General features: G+C 39.1%; 1 protein-coding gene and 1 non-coding gene across 3 annotated transcripts; one reads left to right on the top strand and one right to left on the bottom strand.

The window, feature by feature from the left end:
* rims4 (regulating synaptic membrane exocytosis 4) lies at window positions 1–27,789 on the top strand. Of its 2 annotated transcripts, none has more exons than XM_026307450.1 (6): window positions 1–213; window positions 14,114–14,258; window positions 19,418–19,530; window positions 20,489–20,590; window positions 21,880–22,019; window positions 27,033–27,789. In XM_026307450.1, exons 1-6 carry the CDS (start codon window positions 117–119, stop codon window positions 27,249–27,251), a joined length of 816 nt encoding a protein of 271 aa, XP_026163235.1. In that variant the 5' UTR covers window positions 1–116; the 3' UTR covers window positions 27,252–27,789. The 2 variants fall into 2 exon arrangements, with proteins under 2 accessions (XP_026163235.1, XP_026163236.1); XM_026307451.1 differs by having other exon boundaries at window positions 14,123–14,258.
* trnal-uaa (transfer RNA leucine (anticodon UAA)) lies at window positions 18,910–18,992 on the bottom strand. Its single transcript has one exon. It is a non-coding gene; the product is annotated as a tRNA-Leu (tRNA).

The following is a 27,789-nucleotide window of genomic DNA, read 5'->3' on the forward strand; positions in this document are numbered from 1 at the left end:
CTGCCGTGGGGGGCAGCTGACAGCCATCCAAGACGCCGCGAGCCGTACTCCGCGTGAAGAATGCCCAGCCGCGCTTGGCCAAGCCGGCCGATCCGGGCCCGACTGCGGGCCTTTATATGGAACGATCACAGAGCCGCATCAGCCTGTCAGCGTCCTTTGAGGCCCTTGCCATCTACTTCCCTTGCATGAACTCCTTTGATGAGGATGATGGGGGTGAGTGGCAAAGACACACACACACACACACACACATGCACACATGCAACCCTCACATAGTTGAGGAACCATACTTAAAACAACTGTCAACCGTCTTCAGCAAAACTGACATTTCTATCCATGTCAGGCAACATGTTATGTAAATGGGTCATGGCTCAGAGGACAGACTCAGACAGTAAATCATTTTTCAGTGTGTCCTACAACAACCTTCTTTTTTAAGTGGTTTATCTTTCAACATAGCCTATTTACATTTCAATTTGATAATATGCTAAAGGTTAGATGAAAAATGACCTGCCACTGGTTTGGATGACATACATTTTGCATTTGTATTGAAGAAATCACACTAACACTGTGCGCTAAAGCAGTTTGATTAGTAGGCCATCAACCCACAGAAAATGAATCATCAAAAAGTTTGGATGAAAACATCAGCTTGGGAAGTGTTTCTGCCACATTAATTGCATAGATTTTATTGTATTTCCTTTCATAATCAGATCATTTCGCTGCTATTAGTCAGATTAGTTTAAGTTGGTAAAACCATGGTCAGATTTGACCAAGTACGTGTGTGTCTGTTTGTGTTTGTGTGTGAGAGCCTTGCATACCTGTGTGGTGATGATGGTTTTCTATGATGAGATTGTTGGTAGGATCAAGTATTTCCTCTGATTGAAAGTATCAGATGATGTAATGTATTTTGCTCTGAACTGGTATTATTGCTACATTAAAATTACTCTGGATTCCCTGTCATACTAATCCAGCTTGTGTGCTGGAAAACTGTAATACAGGATTGTTTTTTCCATGTAAGTTGAAGTACAGGATAAATTCATACTGTACTGTATTGTTAAAATCAAAGGTATGGCAGCTTATGAATGATAATTTTAAGCATTCACATACATCTCAAATAGAAACCTTTAAACAGAGGGTTCAACTGAACAGACTGACTTTTTAAAGAAGATGAATTAAAGAAAACAAGCTGGTAGAACAAATGTCTTCTACTGCTTCTCAGTTGAAGTAATTAGTATAATTAAGGGATGTGATTTTATTATAAGTTTAATTTGTGGACATGTCTTGTAAAGGGACAATATGTTAAAATCTAGCTTCTAGACTTACTTCAACTTGTACTGTGCTTGCCCAATCATATCTCAAATAATGTTGTGTTTAATGAAATTATCACTAACTATAATAAGTACTAAGTATTTTTCCATCCTAGTGGTAAATGCTTTTATTGTGTCATCAACATAAAAACCATGAATGAACAAAGATAAATAGGTAGTGTTTAACATGCTGGGACTTCCTGGACATGACCAAATGGTCTATGTGGCTGAAACCAACCGGTTTACATAGTAAACCACTAACTTTCAATCCAAGAATTGCAGAAGCTCAGTTTGAACAAACCATTTGCTCAAAAGTCTGTGAGTATCTAATTTCTGGCAATATCTTGCACATCACCTACACCTGCTGCTTCTCAGCAACAGCAAAACAGACATCTAATAGCTTTTGTGGAATCCAGTTGTCAATGAGACAGAAAGCTGAGAAGAATTTAAAAAGAGATCATTGAGAATGAGCTTTTTTCAGACATGTTGGTAGATTATTTGTTTCACAGGGATGCTCTCACTGTTTATTATTATTATTGTATATGATACCAAGGAGACAAAAGACCTGTTGATCATTTTTTGTTGCTGGCCCTACCCTTGTTGAGGTCAGCATGCTGTCATTTAAGTGCCATAATCTGGGATGTAGTTGTAATCAAGCATATTTGGCTTGTTTTCTTCAGGGTAAGGCAGCTGTCAGTGAAGACGTGCATGTACTAATAAACGTGTGCGTATTAGTCTATGGTTATGCAGAAAAGAGTAATCGATGTATCTTCTGCTGCATACATAATGCCTCTGACCCTGTGACATATTTTTGACAGTAGAGTCACTGTTGTCAGTTCATATTGAACAAACCACAAATCTTACTCATTTATGCACAACCATAGACTAATATTGCCGCATTAGTACACATACGTCATTTTTTGGCACTTTACCTCATAGTTTTCCTTGTGTTTCTTGTAGCTATTAGGTATTAGATATTAATATGTGATGTCCAAAGGTTCAGGTATGCCCCAGAATTCCACTGTTAATGTTTTTAGATATAGAGCATCATTTTTACAAATACAATTTTAAGTTGTTTTGTATCATGCATGTACAGCACTGAATACATGTGCATCCTATTTAAATGCTATGTGGCTGCACTTTATATGGTTTATTTACTGTACTATCCCACACCACCCTGCAGCTCTAAACTGCAGACACTGTTCATTATTCTTTTTCCTTATCTCTTCCGCTCGGTCATTATACTATCAAACAATGACAAGATTTTATTGCATATATTTTGACAAATGTAATGTATCATATGACATGTTACATGCCTGATAACACCGGTGAGCACTGACGTTTCTTCAAGCTCTACCATTAGGTCAAATTTGAATTTTGTTAATGTCGGTCCAGTATTACGTCATTATTTTCATTCAAGATTCAAGTCACTTGTAGTGCCAGTAATTTGAGTTGAGTTGTGTTTGTGCTTCTCTGAGCACATAATTACAAATATCAACTATCATATAGCAACACAACACATTTTGTAACTTAATAAATTGGATCCCATGATGTTTACACAATTTAGGTAAAGCTACACATCACTCACACACATAAGGATCCTTGCCAAAGCTAATTCACACTCTCACCTGCTTATAAGGTGTGTGTGCGTGTTTATTGTCACCAGTCTGCACAGTCTGATGAAGGGCAGCATCATGGGAACATCAATCAGAAGCAGATTTCAGCCTGCTGATTCTTTTTTTGTGGGCACCACTGCCCGTCTTTATGGCAAACACGACAAATCCCAACACGACAAATCCAAAATAAAAACATGTAAAATTCATTTAATTTGATTTCAAATATTCAGATATTGGCGGACCACTACATAGGAATGGACAAACACAGACCTGTACGAGCACATATGTATTAATAAATTTAAGCATTCTCATGACTAAACTCACAAATTTATGCAGCCATTTGTGATTGTAGGTGCACATGGCCCTATGCTACACACACAGATATGAAAACAGTGTGTGAGGTAATCAGAGTGGAGCAGCAGACCATGGTTTGTGGCTCTGTCTAATTAAATGCTAATATGGCTGCTGATTGTGGCTGACTGCAGCTAAATAGAGGCCTGATTGCAGGTTAATTCTCTCTCTCTTTTTCTGTCTCATTGCCGCTCTGTCTGTTTGCAGGTTGAATCAGTCTTTCCACCGAAAAGTGTCTTAATTCCTTTTCCTCGTTTTCTGTTTTTCCACTCGTTTCGCTGTCTTTGATTTTTTTTTTTTTTTTTTCTGTCACTGCTTTGTCTAGTATGTTTCTCTAACAGGACAGGAAGTCTATTTCTTTCTGTGTCAACACAACATCAATTGAAGTAATAAAATTTGAAGGTAGGATATCAGCCCCCATTGTTGAATACATGCGTGGGTACAGTATGTTTAGCTTTTCTGCTTTGGATTTGATTTTACATGACATTTTTTGAAATGAAATCACGTTTATTCTGAGCATTCTCGGAGGCTAACATTATTGCCCATTTAACACGAATTCTCTTTTCCCCCAAATGTCTACAATGGAGGTAGTGATAGCAAAGTTTGCACAAGCTATACAGTCACTGTACCCAGTTTTAAGGGAAATACTGCAGTTTCAGAAAGGTTTGCTGCTGTCTTTCCTTTTGTGGAAGCTAAGACATTTTTCATATCTTTGACCTGATTTGCAGTTTTTGTTTTCCTGTCCGTGTCTCACAGATGATCAGCAGAGAGAACAGACACATATATGCAAACTCATGCCCTTATGTATGCGTTATCTAGCAGCTCAGGTGTTAGATTTCACTGCTCTTGGTGACAGACTGACAGCTGAGCTTCGCTGACATTACAGAGTTAATGTAAAACATGAAAAATTAAATGTACATTTAGCCACTCATCAGTCTGTCTGTCTCATCACGTCTGACTGAAAACAACAGCCAGCATTCACACTTCTCGAAGGAGAAATTCTCCTAAAAATCATTGTTTTAAATAATGTAGTGTATTCTAGACGCTCCCTGTCTGTCAGATTTCCTTGTCTTCCTCTTCTGGTTATGATTTGCTGTTTTTCCCTGAAGGCTTCTTGACGAGTGTTCGCCTGTTGAGTTTAATAGTTACGATATAACTTGAGGTTTTCCAGGTAAAAATGTGATGCATCTCTGCCAATTGCTGCTCTTTATTCTGACTTGTGCTGTGCTTCAGTTGTATTCATGTTCCTTAATTGCCCAACTACATCATCACACACACAACTCTTAAAATAATGTATGGAGTTGTTCTTAAGTTCAACATGGTGTAGCTATCAGCAACAGAAATATGACCAGTGCATCTGCAGCTTCTAATTTGCTGATGCACACTGTGTGATTTTAGGTTTGCAAAATGGGCACTTGAACAAATTATTTACACCTTTGGGTACACTGTGAGCTAAAGGTAATTGACCTTGTTTTGCTGATCTTGCCTATAGGGCACTGAACATATGCAATTTACTGTGTACTAAACAAAATGTCTCCAGACAGTAAAGGCACATTCCCATCAGCTGTTTTTTAAAGATGTAAGTGTTTTAAGGAATCATCTTCCTCTCAGGCTTGTTCTTATTCATTCTTATCTTTCCATTAATCAGATGGAGAAAAAATGTCATATACAGAAACAGAACAGGCACTGCTGTCACTGCGGCTGCTCAGGGAGAATAATTGACTCTATATTTCTTCTTGTGAGACTGTGTGCTGGTGGAATGCTGCTGTAAAGTTCTTACAAGAACAGAAAAATGAGAAAAAGTTCCAAGGTAGGGATTTTTTTTTTTTCTGTCCCTTGCTTCTTTAAGGAACTAATTTAGGATTAAGTTTTGGTCATTTGGTCAGTTAATTCTATATAACTTATATATATACTTGTGATATATGTGATACAAAGGTTAGAAAGACTATCTAAAAAGGTTCAAAGACCGCAGTAGCCATGTTTCCTTTTGAAGACACTAAAACTACTTCTAAAGAAGTTATGAATGAGAGTGCCAGCTGAAGTTTGAGAATGCATTAGGTACAGCATCAAAATAGCAGCTAAAATAATCACATATCACTTAGGTGGGAGAAATTTGAACATTAGCCTTCAGTGAGTCAGATAAAGGAAAGAAAATGAAAATAAGGACGAGAAAAACACAGGAAGAGATGGGACTGATGATGGGTGAGGAGAGGTGGAGAGAGTAGGCAAAGGAAAGGAATGAAGATGGGGGGGTGGGTGCAAAGAGGCAGTTGCATCAACATATACCATCCAGAGGTCACATGCATGGAGAGGGATATGGAGGGATTGGAAGAAGGAAATAACAAGTTAAAGAAGGTAGAAGGCTAGAAGCGAGATTTGAAAAATTAAAATGGCTCAGTAAGTATCTTGTTCCCTCATTGCTTGTTAAGCCTTTTATTCGGTCTTCCTTCCTCCTGCCTCTCCCTCCTTCTCGTCTCTCCTGTCCTCTCATTCACCCTACCATCACATCAGCTCTCCATTTTCATTCCTGCTGTCAAGTCACGTGGAGACCACAGATAGAAGGTGAAAGAGAAGCTGGCATGATGCAAAAAAATTTAAATACATTAAAAATGGGTTTCAAAGTTATGAATGAAAGGTTTTCAAAGAACAGGAGTGAGAAGATTTCTCTCCACAGCAGCTTGGAGGTGTATGGTGCAGAAAAAGACATACATGAAGCCTGTCTGATAGGTATGAGTTGAAGAAGAAAAAGAGGGGAGAATGATAGGAAGAGCAAGGTCTCTGGTGTACTTCTGAGCTGGAGAGACGACCCAGAAAAGTCAGGAGTAAAAAATGGACTGCCAGGAAAGGAGGTCTATTCTATAGGGAGAAGGGGGGGAGGGCAGAGGGCAGGAAGTGGGTGAAGGCTGCAGGTGTTCATTTGTTATACTGAGCAGTATGGCAGCAGGAAAGGTGTTCTTTAGTTCTTTAGTGACCGTGGATGCTGTTTTAGCATAGTGTTTCTCACCATGAGGTACAAAAGCTGCACTAGGCAGTGTAGCACATTAGCAGCACCACATAGCAGGGAAACGTTTGATAAATGAGTTTCATTACCGAGACAATATAAAGCAATATGACATCTAGCTGGTCTGTGAGTGTTTACCACAATTAACATGCATTTGCGGCTTATTTAGACCCTTATGGCTACTGGCTGTACCTGAATTTGACAACCCTGAAAACCTCTAACCTTCTCTGTCATCACTCATGTTAAATGCCAGTACAGCCTGTCTCCCAGGAGGTGCTGTCATTAAGTTGTATTTTGTCAGATGATATAGTGACGATAAAACAATGACCATATTTCACACTGAAAAATCTATAATTCTGCTTTGTGTAGCACTGACTTAGTGACTTGCAGGATACCCTGCAACGCGTAAGTCAAGGACATAATGGAATGAAATGTGTGACAGTTATTGCATTTCAGCCTCGACTGGCACTGCCCAGCTGTTCCTAGGTCCACCCTGGCTACCCTGGTCTGAGTATGAGTATGCCCAAGTTGGATCCGAACCTCAATCTTTTCCTTGAGAGAACTTGAACATAAAAAGGAGAAAATATAAAGAAGTGAAGGAGGAAAGTGAAGCACGGTCAGAACAGAGAACATTAAGATTAAACTGAGGTCTGAATGATGCACTCCCAACAGGCTTGACTGTCCTGACAGGCTGCATTGTGACAGACTGAGAGCAGGAAGTCAGGTTGGCATGTGGGCTCCAAGTGGAGACAAAGCCAGATGAAACGAGTTGCTGTGATGCCTCTTCAAACATAACGTTATATAATGAATGAGAGTGTGATTTCATTCTTAATGCCATAGCCGTGCTTTGTGTGGTAATGACAGGAAATCGCTGAGAGGCTATTTTGAATGTGTGTATCTGACAAGCTGTGACAGCCACGTCCCATTGTCTCTGATGACAAGTTAAATCCCTCCTTTTAGCTCAAGCAGCTCGTACATTGCTCTGATATGAAATACTTGTTAAGAAGGGACACATTTACCTTTTCTCTCCTCTCACTCTGGCCTTCCTCTTCTCCTAATTCTTTTTGTACTTCTCTCTGATTTTTATATTCACATCCCTGTATTTCTCATCTTCTCTATCCAGTTTTCATTTTCCTCTCCTGTCCTCTCTACTTTGTTACACTCCTCTTTTATCCTGTTTCCTCTCCCCTTTTATTCTATTTTTTCTTTTTCTCATCCTCTCCTACTGTTTCTCTCCTTGTTAGTCTTCACTCCTCTTCGCCTCTAAATTTTCTACCTTCTTCACCTCCTGCTCTCTCATCTTCACACTTCACACCTTTTATCTCTCCTATACTCTCACCCCTTTCCTTTTCATCTATGACCTGCCTCTTCCCCTCTGAGTCTGATCTGGGGTCATGTTCCAGAAGAATTATTAAAGGGGAACTTGCTTTGTATAACATTGTTTTTACCAAGATTAGTTATGAGATCTGAATCCACCAAACCAGAAACGTTGTCGCACAAATGCATTTTGTTGTGTTAGCTCATTTGCGGTTGCAGACTGTAAATTTTGCAGGAAATGTATTCCTTATTTAACTCTACACCAAGGCTCTACACCAAGGCTGGCTATGCAGTGGCAAGAAAATCATTTAGCGACTCATGTATAAGGCTCACCAGTAACACCCTAATGCAAAAAAAAAAACAAACAGCAAATTGCACTGGGTGCTTGCAGGTGAAGAGATTGATTACACATCCCTGAACAATATGTTCAGGGATGTTCAGGGATGTGTATAATGTGTATAATATGATGTTTTATATAAGTCCCTATTTCAGTGAATGTGTCTGGCCTTCCTTGAATTTTAGCAGAAAGACCACTCAAGTTCTCCAACCAGCAGCTCCATCCCTAAACCCGGATAGAGCCCAACATCTCGTGAATTAGTGCCCCTACAATGGCAGGAGATATGGAGGGGGAGGTATAACCTTTTTATGTGATAATAGTAGAGGTTTGTTACATTCATAGAAGAATTGTGATCATGGTTAAAAGACAGTATCTAGTCACCCCAGCCTCCTTGCTACATGAACATTGTTATTATATAACAGTGTAACCTGACTACGCACTTTCCTCTTATCATAACTGCTACGGCCACTAGAAGGCTTGGTCCCTCTCGTCTTTTGTTGCTGCAATGTTAAATAATTAAATATAAAACTGCACATTAGATCCAATTTAAACGTCTGTGTAATTTATTGACATGGTTATCATGTAGAAAATTGCATTAACATTTGCAATTGACTTACAAAATTTCTGATGACATCTGCACACTGCAAAGAATGTTTCCCTTAGCTCCAGCATGTAATAAAATGAATGTGAGGCCACACAGAATGGCTGTAAAGGTGTCTTTATGGTAAGGCATAAACCTGTCCTGGCTCAACCAGTCCTCGAAGATGCTGCCTGTTGCTCAACGTGCTTCTAAGCACTAAGGATGGCATTTCAGAGCATGAAATTTACCATTGTCACTTTAAACTTTAAGTGTGGGTCTGTCCTATATTTCAAATGGTGGGTCATCATTTTAGAGGACCTTGCTAGTGAAAAACACACACACACACACACCTTGCCAGTGAAACGCACACAGCAAAATATCAAGGATCACAGCAAATGCAGTGTGATGTGTTGTCATCTGATACAATAAAACTTTTAAACCCTAACAGCTGTTAGACTGTCAGAGTGTATAAAGCACTCAGAGAGCGCTGGCTCAACTAAATAACCCTTGAAAAGAACTTCAGTGATGGTAACAGCTTGTGAAAAAGAAAATGTGCTTTTTAAGGTCAAGTCTGTTTATCTGTGTAATATTCTAAAAGAGTTGTTCTTAAAAAGTGGCCTGTTGTTTCATTATGAGACCATTTTATTACAGTTTTTTCTTGGCTTCAGGAATTTTTCTGAATAATTTTTCTAATTGCATTAAGTTTCTGTTGAGCCTCAAACTTATTTCCAAAGGTCCTTGCTCAGGCATTTTCCTCATTTTAAAAAGTTCTTGTTGTTGTTCCTTGTTGTTCTAGACTAGTTATTCGACTCTGCTGCCCCCCGGCCTCGATACAGACCTTGGCAAGAACACACTGCCACAGTGCCAGCTATAATGAAGGGTAGAGGACTGTTGTGTATGTGTGTGTTTGCAAGTACCAACACAAGTGCTTCTTGTTGGTATGTTGTTAGTCAAAGACCCAGCTAGAATCATGTTCAAATTATGTTAAAATCCTTTATTTACATGTAGTTTAGTGATCAGTCAAGACTTTGGTCCAATCTGCACTATGATTATAAATTATTATTAACATAATCTTACCTTATGATTATTACCATGATTTGCTATGAACTGCAAGGTAGTGCAGCAGGTTAAAAGTCCATTAATGAACAAATGGCTCTTGGGACACTTCATTTACCCTGAGTCAGTATGATAGAAAACTACACTTCGCAATTTTTCCTTGACAGGTAGGACGAAAATGTGACCATGGACTCACGGAGATAAGAATTAAACTCTTCTGCATTGGGTAAGATGAGACTTAATAAAAAGAGACTTGACTTCCTGCCAGTTTCCTGTCTTTACAAACTAGCTTGTAAAATCTAACATCTTCTGTATCTGTTAGTCTTGATCTGTTCTCAATCAACCCATTTAAACGCCGTCTTCTCTGACTGTACAGCTGGGGGTCCTCCACAGTGGTTATAATGTGTATACCACTATTGATTGAACCTCTGCAAAGTGCTCACAGGTTCATCCTGGATGTCTTCATTAGCGTCTGTGACAATTTCAGTGTGGTTCAGAGTAGATGTGTGGAGTGATATGCCACAAGCACTAAGTGTGGCATGGAGGGAAACAGAGCTTCATATTTGTTTGAAGTTGAGGGTTTTATCGTAAGAAGAGCAAAGGGAGCCTGTACAATCCTACAGTTCACTGTACAGTGTTTGATTCCCACTGTGTAGCTCCCCACTGTCAAAGAAGTGGATATAGAAGTGGTGTCAAGAGGTCTAGATAAGGTCCTACACTAAATGTTGTTTGGCAAAGGGAAGCTGTGAAGTATGCAGAGATGTGAGCTCAACACAAGATTCAAGTTTAATTTACACCTTTTTCTTTGTCTGTGCTTTCTGCTTTGCCTCCTGTGGACCAGTCTATCTCAGGCAGGATTTTATTTGATTCTGTCTGTGCACACAAGTTAATGTGACTAAAGAGTCATGAATTGATGGATGCAAGTGTTAGTTGCTTAAGTAGTCCAGGCACCACATAGATCTGGGTCTCAAGGTCTCTGGGTCCGTTTTTTTCTGTTTTAGGCTGAAAATCTGTTCTGACTTCCAACTTCTGACATAAATGGGTAACTGCATTAGACACAGCAGTGATTTGCGCTAGCATGGTAACATGCTAACATGCTCAGGATCACAATACTAATTTACTGATGTATAGCAAGTTCACATCTTAGTTTAGCACGTTAGTAGCCTAATTAGGATTCACCACTATTGGATTGGACGGATGGTTGTGTAGCGAAGGGTTTATTCTAGTTAACTGCTTGAGCTGACCCTCGTCCAGCTCCAAGTCAGAGCTACAGCAATGACACATTCCTCCACAAACTCATATTAGAAATGTTGTGACAAGAATTGAACAATACACACTTTACCTGGTGTTTAACCGTTTTAGAACATGGTATATTGGACAAATAATATATATATGGACATATTAATGGCTTAATTCTTTACAGTAAGTTAGGGCAAAAGTATTTTTATCTGTGTGTTTTGAGTCATTGGGCCAGAAGGTACGACCTACCTTGTCTACGAGTCTCCCTGTCTGCCAGTCTGTGTTGACCAGATGAGTTGGCCGAATGGGGAGCAGCTATTTTTGTATCTGTTCTGCTTTTATTAATATGTCTCTGCTGGGAGACAAACTAATGAGTCCTGGCTCTCTGACTGCTACATCTCAACTTTTGTGCGTCACATCAGACACTTTTTGAGCTGCATCACAGTGGGTGCTCTGCATCACATGCTGTGAACTGCATTCACCAGAAGGCTATTTTAGAGTGGAGTGGGATCTTACTTTATTTGTTTTGTAGAGAGTGAACAGAGGAGAACAGACTGAGAAAGATGCACTTGCTTATATTTAAAAACATAAGATTTAAGATATAGTAAAATAACATAATATACAATGGGAAGAAGTCAGTCCTTATAAATGATCAAAAAAAAGAAAGTGTAGAACTCAGGCTGACGGAGCAGCTTTTTAAGTCCTCTGACTGTAGACATACTGCTACCACATTTCATACAGCTGTAATATACTTAAGACTGGAAACATCTGGAAACAAATAAACAACAACAGCTGGTCACAGAAGGAAAAAAAATAGTCTGGCTTGACTTTCCAAGCAGATGCTGGCTGGCCAACATCTGTCTCCTCATACCCACAACCAGCAGTGTGATTACCTGTAACTGGTTTAAAGATGGTCCATGTACTAAAATATTACTAGATAAATAATGTACTAAGATATTGATAATAGGATGACTTTTCTTTCATTTTTGAATCACAGGATAGAGTGCCTCTATGTAAGGATTAATGACAAGTGAGCGAAAAAGGAAAACTGATAGAAGCAAAATGGTCAGAAAGAGCAGAGACACATCAGAAATACAAAGTGAAGAAGTACCACCTCTTCCACTGATGTATAACCAGTTTGGTGTTTTGAGGTCGTACAAGTTGGCCATCTCGAATGAGGTAATGTAAAAGTTTAATGGTTTAATGATTAAATAAAAAATAATTCTATGAATCAGCTGTTTTTGGTGCAGTATAACTTCAGCATTACCAATATGTCAAATATGTCAAGCTGTGTCCCAAAATGGTACAGTTGCAGTTACATTTAATGACATTGTTTTTTAATTTACTAACTGGCAGTGTGAGTATTAGTCAAGCTTTATTTATATGGCCCAATATCATAAATCCCAAGTTTGCCTTTAGCAATACATTGTGTATAGCATTTGACACCATCTGTCATTAGACCTTAGAAACTTAAACACAGAAACAGGAAGCGATGCAGACAGACAGAAAATGTATTACAGGCCTAATATTATATGGAAAGTGTGGGAGACCAAGAGAATCAGTGTATAAGTGTTCCATCAATCTGAAATGTGATCTTTTATCTTGATTAGTGTCCATTTAGGCCTCTCTTGGGTCAATGTTTCATTTTGTTACAAACTCAAAAATTTTGTTCCAAAATAAACAGTTTTATTTGTATATGTAGATATCTCCTGCGGCTGTGGTGGAGTTTATTGAACAAAATATTTCAGAGACAGAAAACCTAATTATTAAAAATCACATTTTGGTGACACAGGACTACTTTCTTGAGCCCCCACAGTCATACATGGAACAAATCCGTCAAAGAAGAGGCTCAGACACCAATTTTTATAAACCCTCAGTAGGTATAGACAAGACTGCAATGCTGCAAGATGCACTAGGATTAAGGTCAAAAAGGGATGTGGCTCATATCATCCCAGGGGGTTCACCATGCCCTGGTAGTCTAACAAAATTGCAGTTTCCTGTGGTTCAGTTCTCCCTAAAGACCTTTGTATCGTGTCCTGCCCCATGCCAGATCTTCTTAACTGTTTTTATATGACTGTATTTCCACTTGTGATTGAAAGCAACAAGTCGTTTTTTTGTTTGTTTGTTTTCTTTTAATAGAAATGTGAAGTATCTGTATTTTTTTAACAGAGAATCATGTCCTCTCTTCACTAAATTATAATTATTTTGACCTCTGTACTGGTTTGTACCAACAGGAGTACCGGATGACAGTGGTGCTCGGGACTAACACAGGAAGTAACTAGTCATATGGAACAAATCAAGCAACCGAAGCAGTAACCCAAATCTGCCAACGTCCTGTCCCACATGAACACGATAGAAATAGCACCGTTCTAGGTCGCTCTTTAATAACTGCAGAACTAACTTCTTGGTGTTGTGCTCGAGTGTGTCTCTGTGTGTGCCAGGATCTAAAGCATTTCTCTTTCTATTCAGTTGACTGAAAAAGAGTCAGTGTGGTCAGTGACTGAACACAAATACTGAGGAGCAAAAAATAGAAATTTTACTTTGTGTTTTTTTATATTTAATCCTCTCATTTGGTGACTTTAACATGTATTTTAAACTCTGAAACGGACTAAGTTCTCGTAAAAATGACTGCATTACTATTTTACAAAAGCAGTGGCACAGACCCTTTAACATATTGAGTTCTGTTTCAGACAAGTGTATGTTCTTGTGTGTGTCCTCTCTATTAAAGGAAAACAACATAAAAGTCCTGTACTAAAAACAAGGTCAAAGACCTCCTGATCGAGTACTTCATTATGAGCACAACCTCCATCAGCACACACACAAACACTCGCACGCAGGACACCTTGCGGCCAGCAGAGATTGGTCTCATAAAGTGCTCCATGCATCGATTTTGTGGTCTATTCTGCAATAAGATGTATGTGTCTGACTGAGGAGGAATCGAGTGCTTTTGTCCTTGGACTAGTTATAGTGATTTCTCACTACCGTGGTCGCCCTTCTGTTGACACTGATGAGTTCGAACATATAAACCTCTAGCACTAAATGGTTCATAAATGTGATGACCCTATTCTGTTTCAAATTTTCCAGAAAGAAAATACGTTTTTATTAAAAGTTGAAATCCCAATGAAAAATAAATGTTGAAAAAGATGAAAATGAAACTATGCAAATGGTGTTTACAATCACAAGCATATGAGTAAAGTAAACAGTAAATATCTGTGTTGAACTGAATGAAAATAACAATCACTACTATATGTAAATATCCAGTGTATGTGTTGTAGTTGCTAATTGTAGGATTTCTTTGTATCTGCTAACTCATAGTGGATACAGACGGCAGGAAGTTGAAGGGCGGCATCCAGAGGAGCACAGAGACGGGTCTGGCTGTGGAGATGCCCAGTCGAACCATACGTCAGGCCAGCCACGAGTCCATAGAGGACAGCATGAACAGCTATGGCTCTGAGGGAAAGTGAGTAACAAATCCTGACGCAGTTCAATTTAAATATAACGTGTCTTTCTAGAAAAAAAAAAGATGTCAGATTATCTCAATCCAACAAACAGTCACATGACTGATGAATAACTGAGCGAATTTTATTCATTTTTTTTTATAGTCAGTTTCAAAATCTTTGAACAGATTTTAGAGAAATGTGGTTGGAACCAGGACTAATTTTGTATGAGAATCAAAGGAAAAGGAATTTTTATAATTTGTGGCATGTCTTGGCATAGCTACTGTATGTAGCTGCCATGCTTTCTAGTTTAAACTAATAAATGTAAAAATATGTATCTCCTGACTGTGTGTTGACCATGTGTTTATTTGGTCTGCATGACTCCTGTTGGTTTTGCTCGACTTACCTTTACTCCCTGTTACTCTGCAGCAATGATTTAAAAAGAAATTCCCATGAAATTTAGACCAGATCTGCCTGTGAAACACATTTGGAAAATTGGCATTGGACTTTTTCTGCTTTCAGCTATAATTCTGAAATTACCACAGATTGTGACTTGATTTAAAATACTCCTGGGCAGGTTTGCAGGAAGATAAAGTCACTTTACCCCAGAATTAAAGTGACAGCAGTTAGGTCTTGGGCATAACAGCAATCTGGTGGATTGTTTAGCATTAGCACTGATTTTACAGTGATTTAAAACTGCCTTCAAGCTTTTTTATTTTGATTTTATCTTTATAGCTGCAGACATAACTGCCTCCTGCATATGTTTCTATAATCCATCTAACAGAAATACTCGGGGGGTGGGGGTGATGATGATGGTGCAGGGGGAGAAAATGCATATGACATCAGCAGTAGTGTAGTACAACTGAACATGCACATACACACACACACACATGCTGATCACTGCCAACCTGGCTACCGGCTTGAATTTCTGCAGTTACATAACAAGACAAGGCAGACAGACAAGCACACAGACAGACTGATGAGGGCTGGGAGGGTTTAAAGACAAACAGAGCAGAGAGGCAAACAAGAAGAGGTAGAGACTGGGAGAGAGAATGATTGCATCACTGAATTTGTTTGCCTGCATATTAATATTCCATTTATATCTGGAATCTGCAGATGTTGTACTTATGAGCTGTTGCATGAAAACCTGCTTTAGTTTGCATCAAAAAAAAAAAAAAAAAACAATATGACAATGCTAACAGGTTTATTTTAAAGTGAGAACACTGTAGCCTGTTTAATGCTGGGTTAGTCAGCTGACACAGCCATTACTGATTGTATCTTATAAATGCCGGAGCCAAATGGAGCTTCTTTTGTTTTGTTGTTGTTGTTGTTGTTGTTGTTTTTTTAAATATGCAAACAAACTCGGAGAAATAATGAAGAATAAAAAAGAGAGTAAAACCAGGAAGAGAGAGAGACATAATCACACTAAGCCCATAGGGGATAGCTTTGAACCCTCTCGTCACAGTCGACACTGCAGCCGTCTACAATATGTTCTTCCTAGATAAATTCAAAAAGTTATAAAATGTCTGAATTGTAGTATTGTTACATAATTGTTTTGAGTCTTATCTTAAAACGTTTTATTATCTCTTGATTCTGTAAAACAGAGAACCTCAGGGTTAAAATGTAAATCCATGTGTGCTCTAAGCTGCAGGACTTACTACAGAGAGGGAAACTACAGCTGAATCATTAAACTGGGCTGCACCACAGCATCACTGAAGTCATCAGCAGCAAACGGCTGCTTGTCTTCCGGTCTGTCAGTGTTTCCGTGTTTCCATCGGCTCTTTGGCTCACTGTGCTGATTGAAAAGCTCTGTGCCTGCGAATGCACTGCCATGAATAAGCATTTTGTTAGCTAACACCATCCAATCACACTTATGAGCTTATTGATTTATGGTTGGGGCAGTCCAGGACCCACTCAGTATGTATGTGTGTGTGTTGGGCTAAAATGGGAATGGTTTGCTGTGTTTGTATAGGGGATGTGAGGATATTTTTATACATTTCCTTTGTGTTTAAAAAGAGGTTTCTTATTTGGAACCTACTCATTAAGCATGGTCAGCAAAGGCACTGCTGACATTTTGTTGGGCTTGAGCTGAAAAGTTTAAATTGCTCCCTTTTCTCCTTTGCTAAGGCCCCTAGGGTACTGCTTCATCTGTGGCTTGAAGCCTTTCTACTGCAGCATAGAGATGACAATGACAACTCATTGACCCAACCTTACGTACTAGCTCCGCATGGATTACATTCTTTTTTTCATTTCCATCCATCCATCCACCCATCATCTATACCCGCTTATTCCTTTAACCAGGGTCCCAGGGATCTGCTGGAGCCTATCCCAGCTCTCTTTGGGTGGAAGGCAGGGGTCCACCCTGGACAGGTCAAGAGGTCCATCACAGGGCCACATAGAGACAAACAAAGACAAACAGCCACACACACTCACATGCACTCCTATGTTTGTTTTCATTTCATAATGCTAAAATAATAATGGGCACAATCATAATGACAAAACTATTTTAGTGAACATATATACAAATAGGCCATATGTTCAATCTGAACATAAAAGCAACGTGTTCACTGACAAAATGGCTTGTTTTTCTACAATAAATGGTTGTGGACATTTAATTTCATATTTAGGTAACTCAAAGTACTTTGTTCAGTTAGAGAAATAATGTGTCCAAGTTCTTTTTTAGGTAGTCCTTCCATGATCTTAAACTGTTTTTGTAAAACAAACCTAACGACATGCTCCATAAAAGAACGTAAGACCTGGACTGGAAAAATGTTGTCACTAAACATAATTGAGGCTGTAGTTATGTGGAAAGAATTTAGCTTTACCATTGTGAACAATTTTTAGGAAATGTCAACTCAGAAAGCTTTTGATGACAACGTAGAATTGATCAGTTTGTCTTTATTTAGCTAACTCTATGATGCTAAATCCAACTTGGTCAAATCCAACTTGAAAATTAAACTTCAGTCTGTGGTTGTGCATGATATTATACTCATGCATGATTACAATCTGATGATTTCAATCTGAAAAGTAAAAGGCAGTTATAATAATAATAATAATAATAACGTAACATTTCTAGTGTGTCATCAGGGAGCAGCACATACTTTACATCGAGTGTCATATTTCGGTGAAACAGCAGCATAATCTCCAGATATGCCTCATACACCAACACTATAATCTAGAGCTCAGAGTTATCACCCAGTAATACCCACTCGCTTAATGTGTCCTGACTATTTGCATGGCATCACACTTTGTGTTCACACAGATATGGTCACACCCATTCACAGAAAAACTGAAAATCAAACACAGAGAATTACCGCAATAGAATTTCTCTGTTGATTTACATATTGCTTATATTTGAATTCGCTCTTTGCAGCTCAAACTGGACATTGCATTACGTGCACATGTGCACGGGAACGCAAAAATAGAAATGTCTAACCTAACATAAAGTATGTAACATATGAAAATGCAAAACAGCACAAACAAAAACAGATTAACGAGACATCAGCAGCATAAATAAATATTAAAAATGACCTGCGATAATTTAATGTTTTCTGACATCTACATAAATGACTAATCTCAGCTAAGTGATTTTGCGTGTTAATCATACTGTAAGAGACTGCCTAGTAAAATTTTATATTTTGTAATGACTGCTGAGTGTTTGGCCATTCATTCTGAAGTTCACATTGAATGTCAGCCTGTGTGCCTTTATGCGACTTTGCTGGAACAATTTAGTAAATATTTAATATATGTAACACTTTCTTTCTCCTTTATTTAACATTGAAGACAATATTGGTGGGTAATTGAGGTTGTAGTCCTTGTGGAAAGACATTTTGGTTTAAAAATAATACACCTGTTTCCTCAAATGTGCAGCTGAAGTACTTCATCATAGCAGTAATGAGTTTTGAATGAGTGATTATAGACTAGGATGAAATATAACTTCAGAGAGAAGGAGGCAAAAGATTGTTAGAGTGGATGTAGAAAAGGGAACAAACGTTAATCTAAAGATTTAAAGAATTGTATCTCATCAGGATCAAATCAGCTGCAAAATGCACAGATACACCAAAGGAGACAAGAAAAGAAAATGAGAGATTGATGGAAAAACTTGAGACAGGTGGGAGAGGTAGAGGGGAGAAGGAAGAGGACATGCTTAGTTCATCTTCTCTTTATCTGCTCACCCTCTGGTACAGAACAAAGACGATAATTTCATTGAGAACAACAGTGACGTGTGTGTGAAGTAGCTGCAGTCATATCTAACTGTAAACCACGCTTTACTTTTGGAGCAGTAGAGCAAGTTTTACAACTGTGAGACAACCTAAGCCACAGACATTACTTAAGTTAATTAGCCTGGTAGGCACATGGGCTGCAGACCGTTAATGTGAACATAAAGTATTTTAAGCTTTTCTTAAAGCAATCTGACAACGTTCTTCAACGATACACACACTTTCCTAATAATTTGTATATGTTATGGAGGTTTCGCTCTCAGGGCTTTAAGAGTTCTTTGTTATTTAAAGACCCACCATGTCCACACAGGTGTTTTAGTTTTGCCGGGTGGTTCATATTGAGGAAAGAAGGACAGAGCTGTGGTCAAATAGTTGCAACAAGCCACAGCTGTGACAGATGCATCTGGACAACAGACGCATGATATTTAGGGTCAGTAGTGCTTCGTTAACAGGATACCAGGAGTGGGGTTCGAACCCACGTGGGCTGATGCCCATTGGATCTTAAGTCCAACGCCTTAACCTCTCGGCCATCCTGGTACAGGTACTAAGCTTCTCAAAGATTCAAGACATACATCCGTATATGAAGGCAGATTAAGGCAGACTCTTTCATTTGAATGTATGGAACACATACCTGTTGTATGCTGGGCGGTCTGAGCTGATTCCTTTGCATACACACAAAAGCTCACACCAAACAAAGACACAGGGGCTAAACTCTAAAGCCAACAATCTGAGCTTAGTTAAAGGAAACCAATTTGAAATTTGGGAGTTTAACTAAGTTGAAACAAGACAGGAGTCCAGTTATCAGTTCTTTTTTGTGTTTTATTGTCTTTGTCCTGATTCCTTTAGACTCTTATTGTCGTCCACTCTCTGACTTACTTTCTTTTTGTAACTGAAGTACGGTGAGAAGTGCCTGGCCGTGTTTAACCCTTTCTATCCTTGTCTGACTCTTTCTCCCTCTGCAGTCTGAACTACAGTGGCATGTGTCTGGCATCTGATGCCCAGTTCAGCGATTTCCTTGATGGAATGGGACCTGCCCAGTTTGTTGGGCGACAGACACTGGCAACAACATCTATGGGTGCGAGGGTGCAAACTCTTTTTGACCATTTTGCCACACTTTTTCTCCCCTAGAGCCATGAGAAGCTAAAACCAATTCGTCTGTAATCAGTCTGTTTTACATTGACAGAGATAACTATCATAACACTGTGCACTTTCTCCAAGTTGAGAAGGAAATCATTAAGATTTGCGGGTCAAACCTTCCACCTGTATTTTGTAAAATGCCTCTGAAACAGTCTTTCCATGAAAAATTGATCTGAAAATTGAAAAAAAAAAGGATTTCTTCCTCATAGAACTGAACCCAATGACTGCTACAGTCATTTCACACTGGGAAAAGTGCCTCATATATCAGAACTGTTCCCTTCTGCAGAGTTTTTGAGGCTGTATATACTGGATTTATTGTATGCAGTCAGTCCTCCATAGTAGTGATCTACTGTAAATGGGTCATTGTTCTCACTGGCAGCCAGACAGTGTCCTTGTCCCAAAAAAAGTGACACTGGCTGGACTAAAACCTGCTGTCCACGCCATCGTTATATAATGTTGGAGGACCACAATAACTCAGTTATCTCTGCTCTGTCATTTTTGGAACAGTATTAGAAGCTGTTTTCCAAATGTGACTTCCAAATGAGTGAAATTTTCATTTCCCAGATCTCAACGGGGGGTCAAAGGCAGGCCATACTAAAATATTGTTGCCTGCTTACAAATGTGTCCAGCAGACACAGAGCAGCTTTGTATTTATTCGCATTTTATCTCTAATTTGGTCTTAACAGCTTTTAGGATAAATCTCTGGTTCTTAGATTCAACTTTCTTTACCTGCTAACTTCCTCAAAAACAGCAGTTTTTTTTCCTATGATTTGATGATGACGTGTTCGTGATGTTATTTGTTACTTGAGGCAGACTTTTCTGACACCATGCAGTAATGAACCATTCACATCCTCCATCCTCAATATTAAACTGCACCTGTAATTTCAATCATCCAGGTGACATAGAGATCGGTCTGATGGAGAGGAACGGAGGTCTGGAGGTGGAGGTCGTCCAAGCCAGGGGACTCACCATGAAACCAGGTTCAAAGGGGCCTCCAGGTCAGTCCCAAGCAGTGGGTTAACACATAACATTTGCATTTTGGTGTCTTCAAGGGTTCTTGGCAGCTATTTATGAAACAACTGTCTCGTCTTAGGACATGGGGGATCCTACACTACCTGAATGCATCACAAGCTAGCAAATAGCCTCAGCTACAGACACGCAATAGACTGCAGCAGATATTTTCAACCTATGAGAATATACAGTATTTTCCAACATAGGTGCTTGAGTGAAGAAGAGGAAATAGCACGTTGGATGGTGTAAGCACTAATTGTGGTTCCCCTCTGTGGTTGCATAATATTAAACCGGCCATTGATCCTAATTGCATAAGAACAACAGCGTCAGCAAAAAAATAAAAAAAAACAAACTTTAGATGTGGGAAAAGCTACAAGGGAGAGATAAAAGAGAAAATGGAGGCGGAGAAGAGAGAAACAAGCGGAGAAGAATTTAAAAAACATGAGCATGGAAAGAGGAGAAACAGAAGCCATGTTGTATATAGTGTGAAGACAACAAAGATCCTTACTTCAGCTTTCAGTGTGTTAGAGTCTTTAATCTTATCGAACACACAGGACAAAAAGCTTTAGAGCGTGTGGGTGTGTCAGTCAAAGTCAGAAGCTTTTGCTTTTGGCTTTTGCTTCATCCCAGGATGAAAAGTCACAACTAGAAGTTTGTTTCATTGGAGTGTGGTGCAGGACAGCAGTGTGAAAACTAGACTGTATATAAACATGAATGATACAGCTGTTCCTCTAAGTTTTTAACAACCATGATTTTCATTATTTTAGGCGGAGATTATCACACTGATCTCTGTACAGACGCCATATTTAATAAGTTATAAAAACTGTTATTGGTGTCTTGTAAAATGTGTGACAAAAGGAAGATGGGGCTCTGTGTTTTCGTAATATTTCGGCTTCACTTTTGCCTTGTGGCAGGAAGTAGTGACATGCCATACATCTTAATGTACAATGTGTGTTTCACAGCTGATAACATTACAAATGAAAATTAATTTGTTCCGATGGTTTATTCCAAGCTCTACTTGCACCCAAAAATACTTTGTAGAGTGTGCTGAGTATGGTTATGGTTCTGTTCACGTGTAGGTCCATAAACTGTGTTATTTATTCTTGCTGCCCTGCACTATATTATAGTCTAATCTTTGTTCTTAGAGTCTCTACATCCTTGAATCTCATCTAACCTGAAAACCTGTAAAGTAGCTGAAAACTGTGATTCCAGTTGAAAGCTCAGTTGCATTGTGCTCTGAGAAAACACTGAGTTTTTCTGCCTGCTTTCGTTCCAGCGGCCTACATCAAAGTTTACCTCCTGGAGAACGGGATCTGTGTGGCCAAGAAGAAGACCAAGTCAGTGAGGAAGAGTCTGGATCCTCTTTACAACCAAGTCTTGGTCTTCTCTGAAAGCCCACAGGGGAAAGTGGTGCAGGTGAGATACATCACTACTAATTTACAATGCAGGCAAACAATCAGCTGATGAAATGAAACAGGCTAATTTTGGGATATGCTGAAATATAACCACACAGTCAGCATGTTGCAGTATTGTCACTTTGAAGACCAGGATCATGTGTATCTAAAAATCAACCATTTAGGTCACCTGTGCCACCAGTGTATTACCACACATTAAACTACATTTGACTGTCTGAAAACCTTACATGCAGTCATGTCTATGTGTCATAACAAAGGATAGGGACAGACCACCTGCTTGTTTAGGTTGGAGGACTAGATATTTACAAAGAGAATCTGACTTGAGGGACCAGGAGGCTGTTTGAGCTGATTTTGTTCCTTGATTTTTTTTGAGCTTCAGCTCCCTTACAGATCCAAAATGTCACAATACGAACTAAGACAGAGACTGATTATTGCAGCATATTTTGAGCTCCCTCGCTTCCTTTTTTCCTACCCTGTCTGTCCATACCCTGTATTTTTCACCTGTCACACATTACGTCATTTTCTCTCTCTCTTATTCTCATTCTGGTCTTTTCTGTTTGAATTTTCTTAGCACCTTTGCACACTGTCTCATCTCTTTCCTTCCTTTGGTTCTTCTGAACTGAATAACTGACTGAATTCTTCTGTCCTTCTGTCTTTCTTTCTACTCCCTTCACCTGCCTATTTCCTCCCCTCCTTTTCTGCTCTCCTTCCTCCCTTTTTACTCTCTTTCTCACTTTCATTCTTTATTTTGCTTCTGTTGTCAATCAGCTTTTTTTTCTTAACCTACGCCTAATTTTTTCACTCTGTTCTGATGTTTTATTCTTTCTTTTCACTTGTGTTTTAGACCCGTATTCCAGTTCACTCTTCATATAGTTCACCCTCTGCCTATTTCATATTGTCTCATACTGTTTCATATTTGTTGTTCTGTCATCTGGGTTTCTGTATTTCAATTTACTTTTACTGTACTTCGCCCACTTCCTAGATAATCCACGCTTTTGCCTTTACATTCTCTCCCGCCGTTTATGCATTCTTGTTACTGTTGTTTTAATGCACTCTATGTATATCATGCTGTATGCTTCCTTTTCTATCTGTAAGGTGACCTTGAGACTTTGAAAGGCGCCATGAAATAAAATGTATTATTATTATTATTATTTATATTTGTATTTTTTTCTTTTTGTTGTAATTCTGTTACAGTAATGTTTTGTGTGCATTCATAATGGTTAAACAACACATAACATCAATATGCTCGCACGTGTGTTTTAACTTGATGTGTGTCACGTTCCTCAGTAATCAGTAGGGTAAGCTGTGGTCTGCTCAGTGGAGAGGCCTGCGGCTGTGCCTCAGGCTGCTCTGCTGCTCCTGTCGCTGTGTAATTAGCCACTAAACGCCTCCCTCTTAATTATCTGCTGTCTGTGTCTCTGTCCTCTCAGTTTCATCAAACTCATTCACAATAGATAATGAAAATCGCTGAATTCAACAGTGCTTTTCAATTTGTCACCTCCTGATGTAGCACAACAACTGTGCGCTTAAAAATTCATTCAGACATCTTCCTTAACTACATGACTGAGTATTTTACAAAGTACCACAAAAACTGTTTGTGCACACAATTGTAGACACATTAACTGAACCATCTAAACGCCACATATGGCCTTATATTCCACATCATCTGTTTACTTCAGATGTGCAAGTATAACTGTATGTGGCACTGTGAAGAAAATGACCTTTTACATAATGGGAATTCATTTTAAAATATTCTATACATGCAGAAACGTGTAAAATTATAAGCAGAAGTAGAATACAGTTCAGTCAGATTCGTTATACCTGTACTTGGTCTGCTTTTTTCAGTCATGTTCCTCTGGTGCTAAAGAACAAGAAAGGAATACTGAAATAACAGGTTGTTCTAAAAACATAATTAGATACAGATTTCTGCAATGGATGATCATTTAATAGAATAGAAATTCAGTAGAGTTTTTGTCTATAAGTGCAGGAATTCACTTTGACTGGTACTCATTCATTTATTTAGAGTTGGTGGTGTAATAAGTGGTCTCTGCATAAATGTGGATTGGTTAAAAAAACGCAGACAGAAAATAGCTAAGTGTTTATCCAATATGTGAAGTGGAAAAGTCAAGTGCAAAGTCAGCAATAATATTAAAAAAGCTCACAAGCTGAAACCAGCCCACAGACACATAGTGCTGATACTGATAAACTGTTAATTTTCACTGAAGTCAGTGTGACTTTTGTTTGAATTCAGGATTTACAAACTTTGAAGTTTTAGTTCCTTTCTTGTCTGTAAAGAGCAGCTCAGACGGTGTGGTGACAGGTGTAGGATGTTAACAGAGGTCGGTCAGGTCTGAACCTTTGTGTGTTCAGAGGAAAGGTGTTCAGAACAGCCCGAGGCTGCTCTGCTGCTGCTGTCACTGCGTAATTATTCACTGAAAGCCTCCTTTCTAATTATCGGCTGTCCATCTTTCTCCCTCTCCCTGGCTCTGCACTGTCTGCTCCTGTCCTCCAATCGTCTGATTTTCTTTCCTCTCACACCGTCTCTGATTTGCATGTAATCTCTTATTTGGTTTTATTTTCCACATGCTGTTGCATGTTTGGTTCATCTTTTCTGGCAATGATGCATCTAAATGTCAGCTTATCCTGACTGCTGTGCTCTGAGTTTATTGACGTGCTAAAGGTGTCTATCAGCTTGATCTGTAATTAAGCTTTATCTACGTAATTATTAATAATCGTTTTATAGTGCAACATTTAGTACATGACAGAAGTTAAGAATTTAAATAAGCATCATCCAACAATAGAAAGACTAATAGCTCATAACATTGATATTTTCTTTTTTCTGTTTCTTTTTTGACAGGAGTTGATACATTAAGGAAAAGTTCTAAATCAAGGGGTTTATTGTATTTTTCCAGAATGTGCTACTTGAAATGATCCTTTCCCATCACGCGTTATTACTCTGTGGCTTCTAACCAGATGGTACTTCTGATGTAAAAACTGTGAGTGGCTCAGCTAGAGACATCTGGTTTTATACATTTATAACTTAACAAGTTCTCACTGAAATCAATTCACTGAAATAGACGATCACTTGCTCCCCAAGGTCAGGTAGGTGTGCACAGCACTTGTGTGTAGCACAACTTCTACTGAACTTCAACCTCTAAAGCGTGTTACCTCTGTTGTTGTTGCACCACCCTCAGCCGAACATTACTCCCCTGTGTGTTTGTTAAATATGTCCACAACCGGGGGAGTTAATCTGCTTCTAAAACAGCTTATGGGACATTAAACGAAACCTAATTTGAAATGTAAATATCAGTGTTTTTGGTGTGTTTGTGAAGTCAGTATGATAGGCTACTGAAACTGTTACCTGAGTGTGTTTGGTAGTTATGGAAGAAGAGATTTGTACATGTTTGTGCATAGAAAAGTATCTGGAGATGACTTGTCTAATGAAGACTTTATCATGTATAATCCTATTTGCCACCTCTTTGTAGCATGAAGAGTGGTGGGTTATAGCGCTTGTCTTTCATTATGTGCCTAGCTTTGTGGACAGGGCACTGCCATGATGAAATAAAGCTTTTTCCAATCTCTTGTAAAAAATCCAAAACCACTGTAGCGTTAAGAGTTTCCCTCATTAGAACTTGGTGTGTTAAACCAAGGAAAACTGCTCCAACCCAAAATTAAATGAAAGTTCTTTTGACTATATTAGAGAATAGAATAATGTGGCTCTCCCATCCTCTGGTGTCACTGAGCACATACCCTCGCTTTCCTTCAGTTCAAGTTCATCTGTCCTCTGTGTGATCCGCTTCACCCCCACTTCAGTGCATCATGCTGTTTTTTAATCAAATGTCTTTTGCCTTTCCACCAGCACCTGCGGTGTGTGTTTTTGTGTTTGTTTAAATTCTTACATCCAGTAGAGGATTTAGGATTTAGTATTTTTCATCACCCTCCACTTTCAGTTGTTCTACCGTCTATTTCTAATTCCCCATGTTCTGTCTCCTAAATTGTAGCACTTCAGGTCAGGATATTGTTTGGAGGACTGATCTTTGACAGACAAATAGAGACAGATTCTCCTTTTTTATAGATGGAGGGAATAGACTGAAGCAGATTTGGCCTCTGTGGGAGTGTGACTCGTACGCACACACACTCCCACATGCCAAACAAATTGGTATGCTGACATGTACAGACACACAAGAACACTACACAAGAGGACATGTGCAGACAGATATTGATTATTTTGTCTGCCGCTTGACAAGACGTGGGCCATCTGAGATGAGCCCTGATGTTATCGGGATGTCAGGAGCTCGAGGACCCCTAACAGAAACCCACAGGTTTCTCTCCCGCTAGCTCCCTCTGTGCTCCTGTGACAGAGAGAAAGTTTAAAGATCCAGTATGACCTTAAAACAAATTTTCAAACCATCTGGATTAATGCTAATTAACCCCTTCCTCTTAACATTATCACTTTGTCACTTCACCTGTCTGATCCTCCATTACCCCCATGAAGGGCCTTTGACACCATGTTCAGGTGAACACTGAATCCTTTTTAGTGAGCTGGTCATGGGGAGTCTGGCAGCAATTGCATTTTTTCCAAAATCACCTAGAATAACAAACAAAATGTCTAGTGTATAGCGGTAAATGTCTTTTCTAGAGGACATGGTTATGTTGTGTGTTTATTACTTCAATCCTGAAATAGGACATTTATAAGGTGATTCTGACTGGTGAGTCTAGACTTTATGTGTTGATCCTATATTTGGGGTATAAACAGGTTTTTGGTGGCATTAGAATAATATGTCTGTCTAAAATAAATATTAATGATTTATTATGCAGCACAAGTTAAAGGTGTGAATTGCCACAACAGTTTTCTTACCTTGAAGATGATTCTGCAAAACATTGTGGACAAGTTCAGAGCTTATAAAACAGTAAAAAAAAAAAGCTAATACAAACAGAACAATTTTTACATATGAATGCATCATTACTTAGTCTACTTTCCTCCTAATTTTTATTTTGCCACCCTCTTCTCTAGGTGATTGTTTGGGGGAACTATGGGCGGATGGACCGCAAATGCTTCATGGGTGTAGCTCGAATTCTTTTGGAGGAGCTGGACCTCAGTACGATGGTGATTGGCTGGTACAAGCTCTTCCCTACCTCCTCAATGGTGGACCCAACGATGGCGCCACTCATCCGCCACTCCTCTCAGATGTCCCTGGAGAGCACTATCGGACCGTGCTGTGAGCGATCCTAAGACTCAAGCAAAAATGTTCTTGTTTTTGTTCTTGTTCCATTGCTCAACCAAATCCTAAGACGCGTTTTTATATACTCCGTAGTCCTGCTCGCAGGTCAGCTAGTTGGTACTGTCCTTGGACCAGGTAGGTGTTAAGTATCTTCAACAGGTCCAGCCACACTGGGAAATGAATCACTGCCCTGACTGGGAAATGACTTTGCAAACCACTATATCATTCTGGCGCTCACTGGAAATGTACTGTAATTCTTTTGATACTGTTTCCCAAAACTCATGGGCAACACGTTTCTTTTGTTGTTGCAACCAGTCACCCCTTAGACTCACAGGAAAAATTTAGCTATCTTCAGATCTCTGATGAAAAAAAGCACCAACTTAATGAGGATACTTCAAAGGAGGGCTCAGTTGCTGACATTGATCACATCCTATCGGGACCACAATGCACTGCGGGCTCAGCTTTGCTTCTGCTACGCAGCTTCTTCACAGCCTACATTCAGTTCTCATTCCCAGGACTGCTCGTTGTCTTTCTGTGTCCACATTAAGG

Source organism: Mastacembelus armatus, chromosome 5 (assembly GCF_900324485.2).
Source record: "Mastacembelus armatus chromosome 5, fMasArm1.2, whole genome shotgun sequence".
Taxonomy (NCBI): domain Eukaryota; kingdom Metazoa; phylum Chordata; class Actinopteri; order Synbranchiformes; family Mastacembelidae; genus Mastacembelus; species Mastacembelus armatus.

Excerpts from the sequence above, each read along its gene's own strand:
- rims4 (XM_026307450.1), top strand. The coding sequence starts at position 117 with ATGGAACGATCACAGAGCCGCATCAGCCTGTCAGCGTCCTTTGAGGCC. Across the intron at positions 20,591-21,879 it reads AGGTTCAAAGGGGCCTCCAG|CGGCCTACATCAAAGTTTAC; the intron begins GTCAGTCCCAAG and ends CTTTCGTTCCAG. Across the intron at positions 22,020-27,032 it reads CACAGGGGAAAGTGGTGCAG|GTGATTGTTTGGGGGAACTA; the intron begins GTGAGATACATC and ends CCTCTTCTCTAG.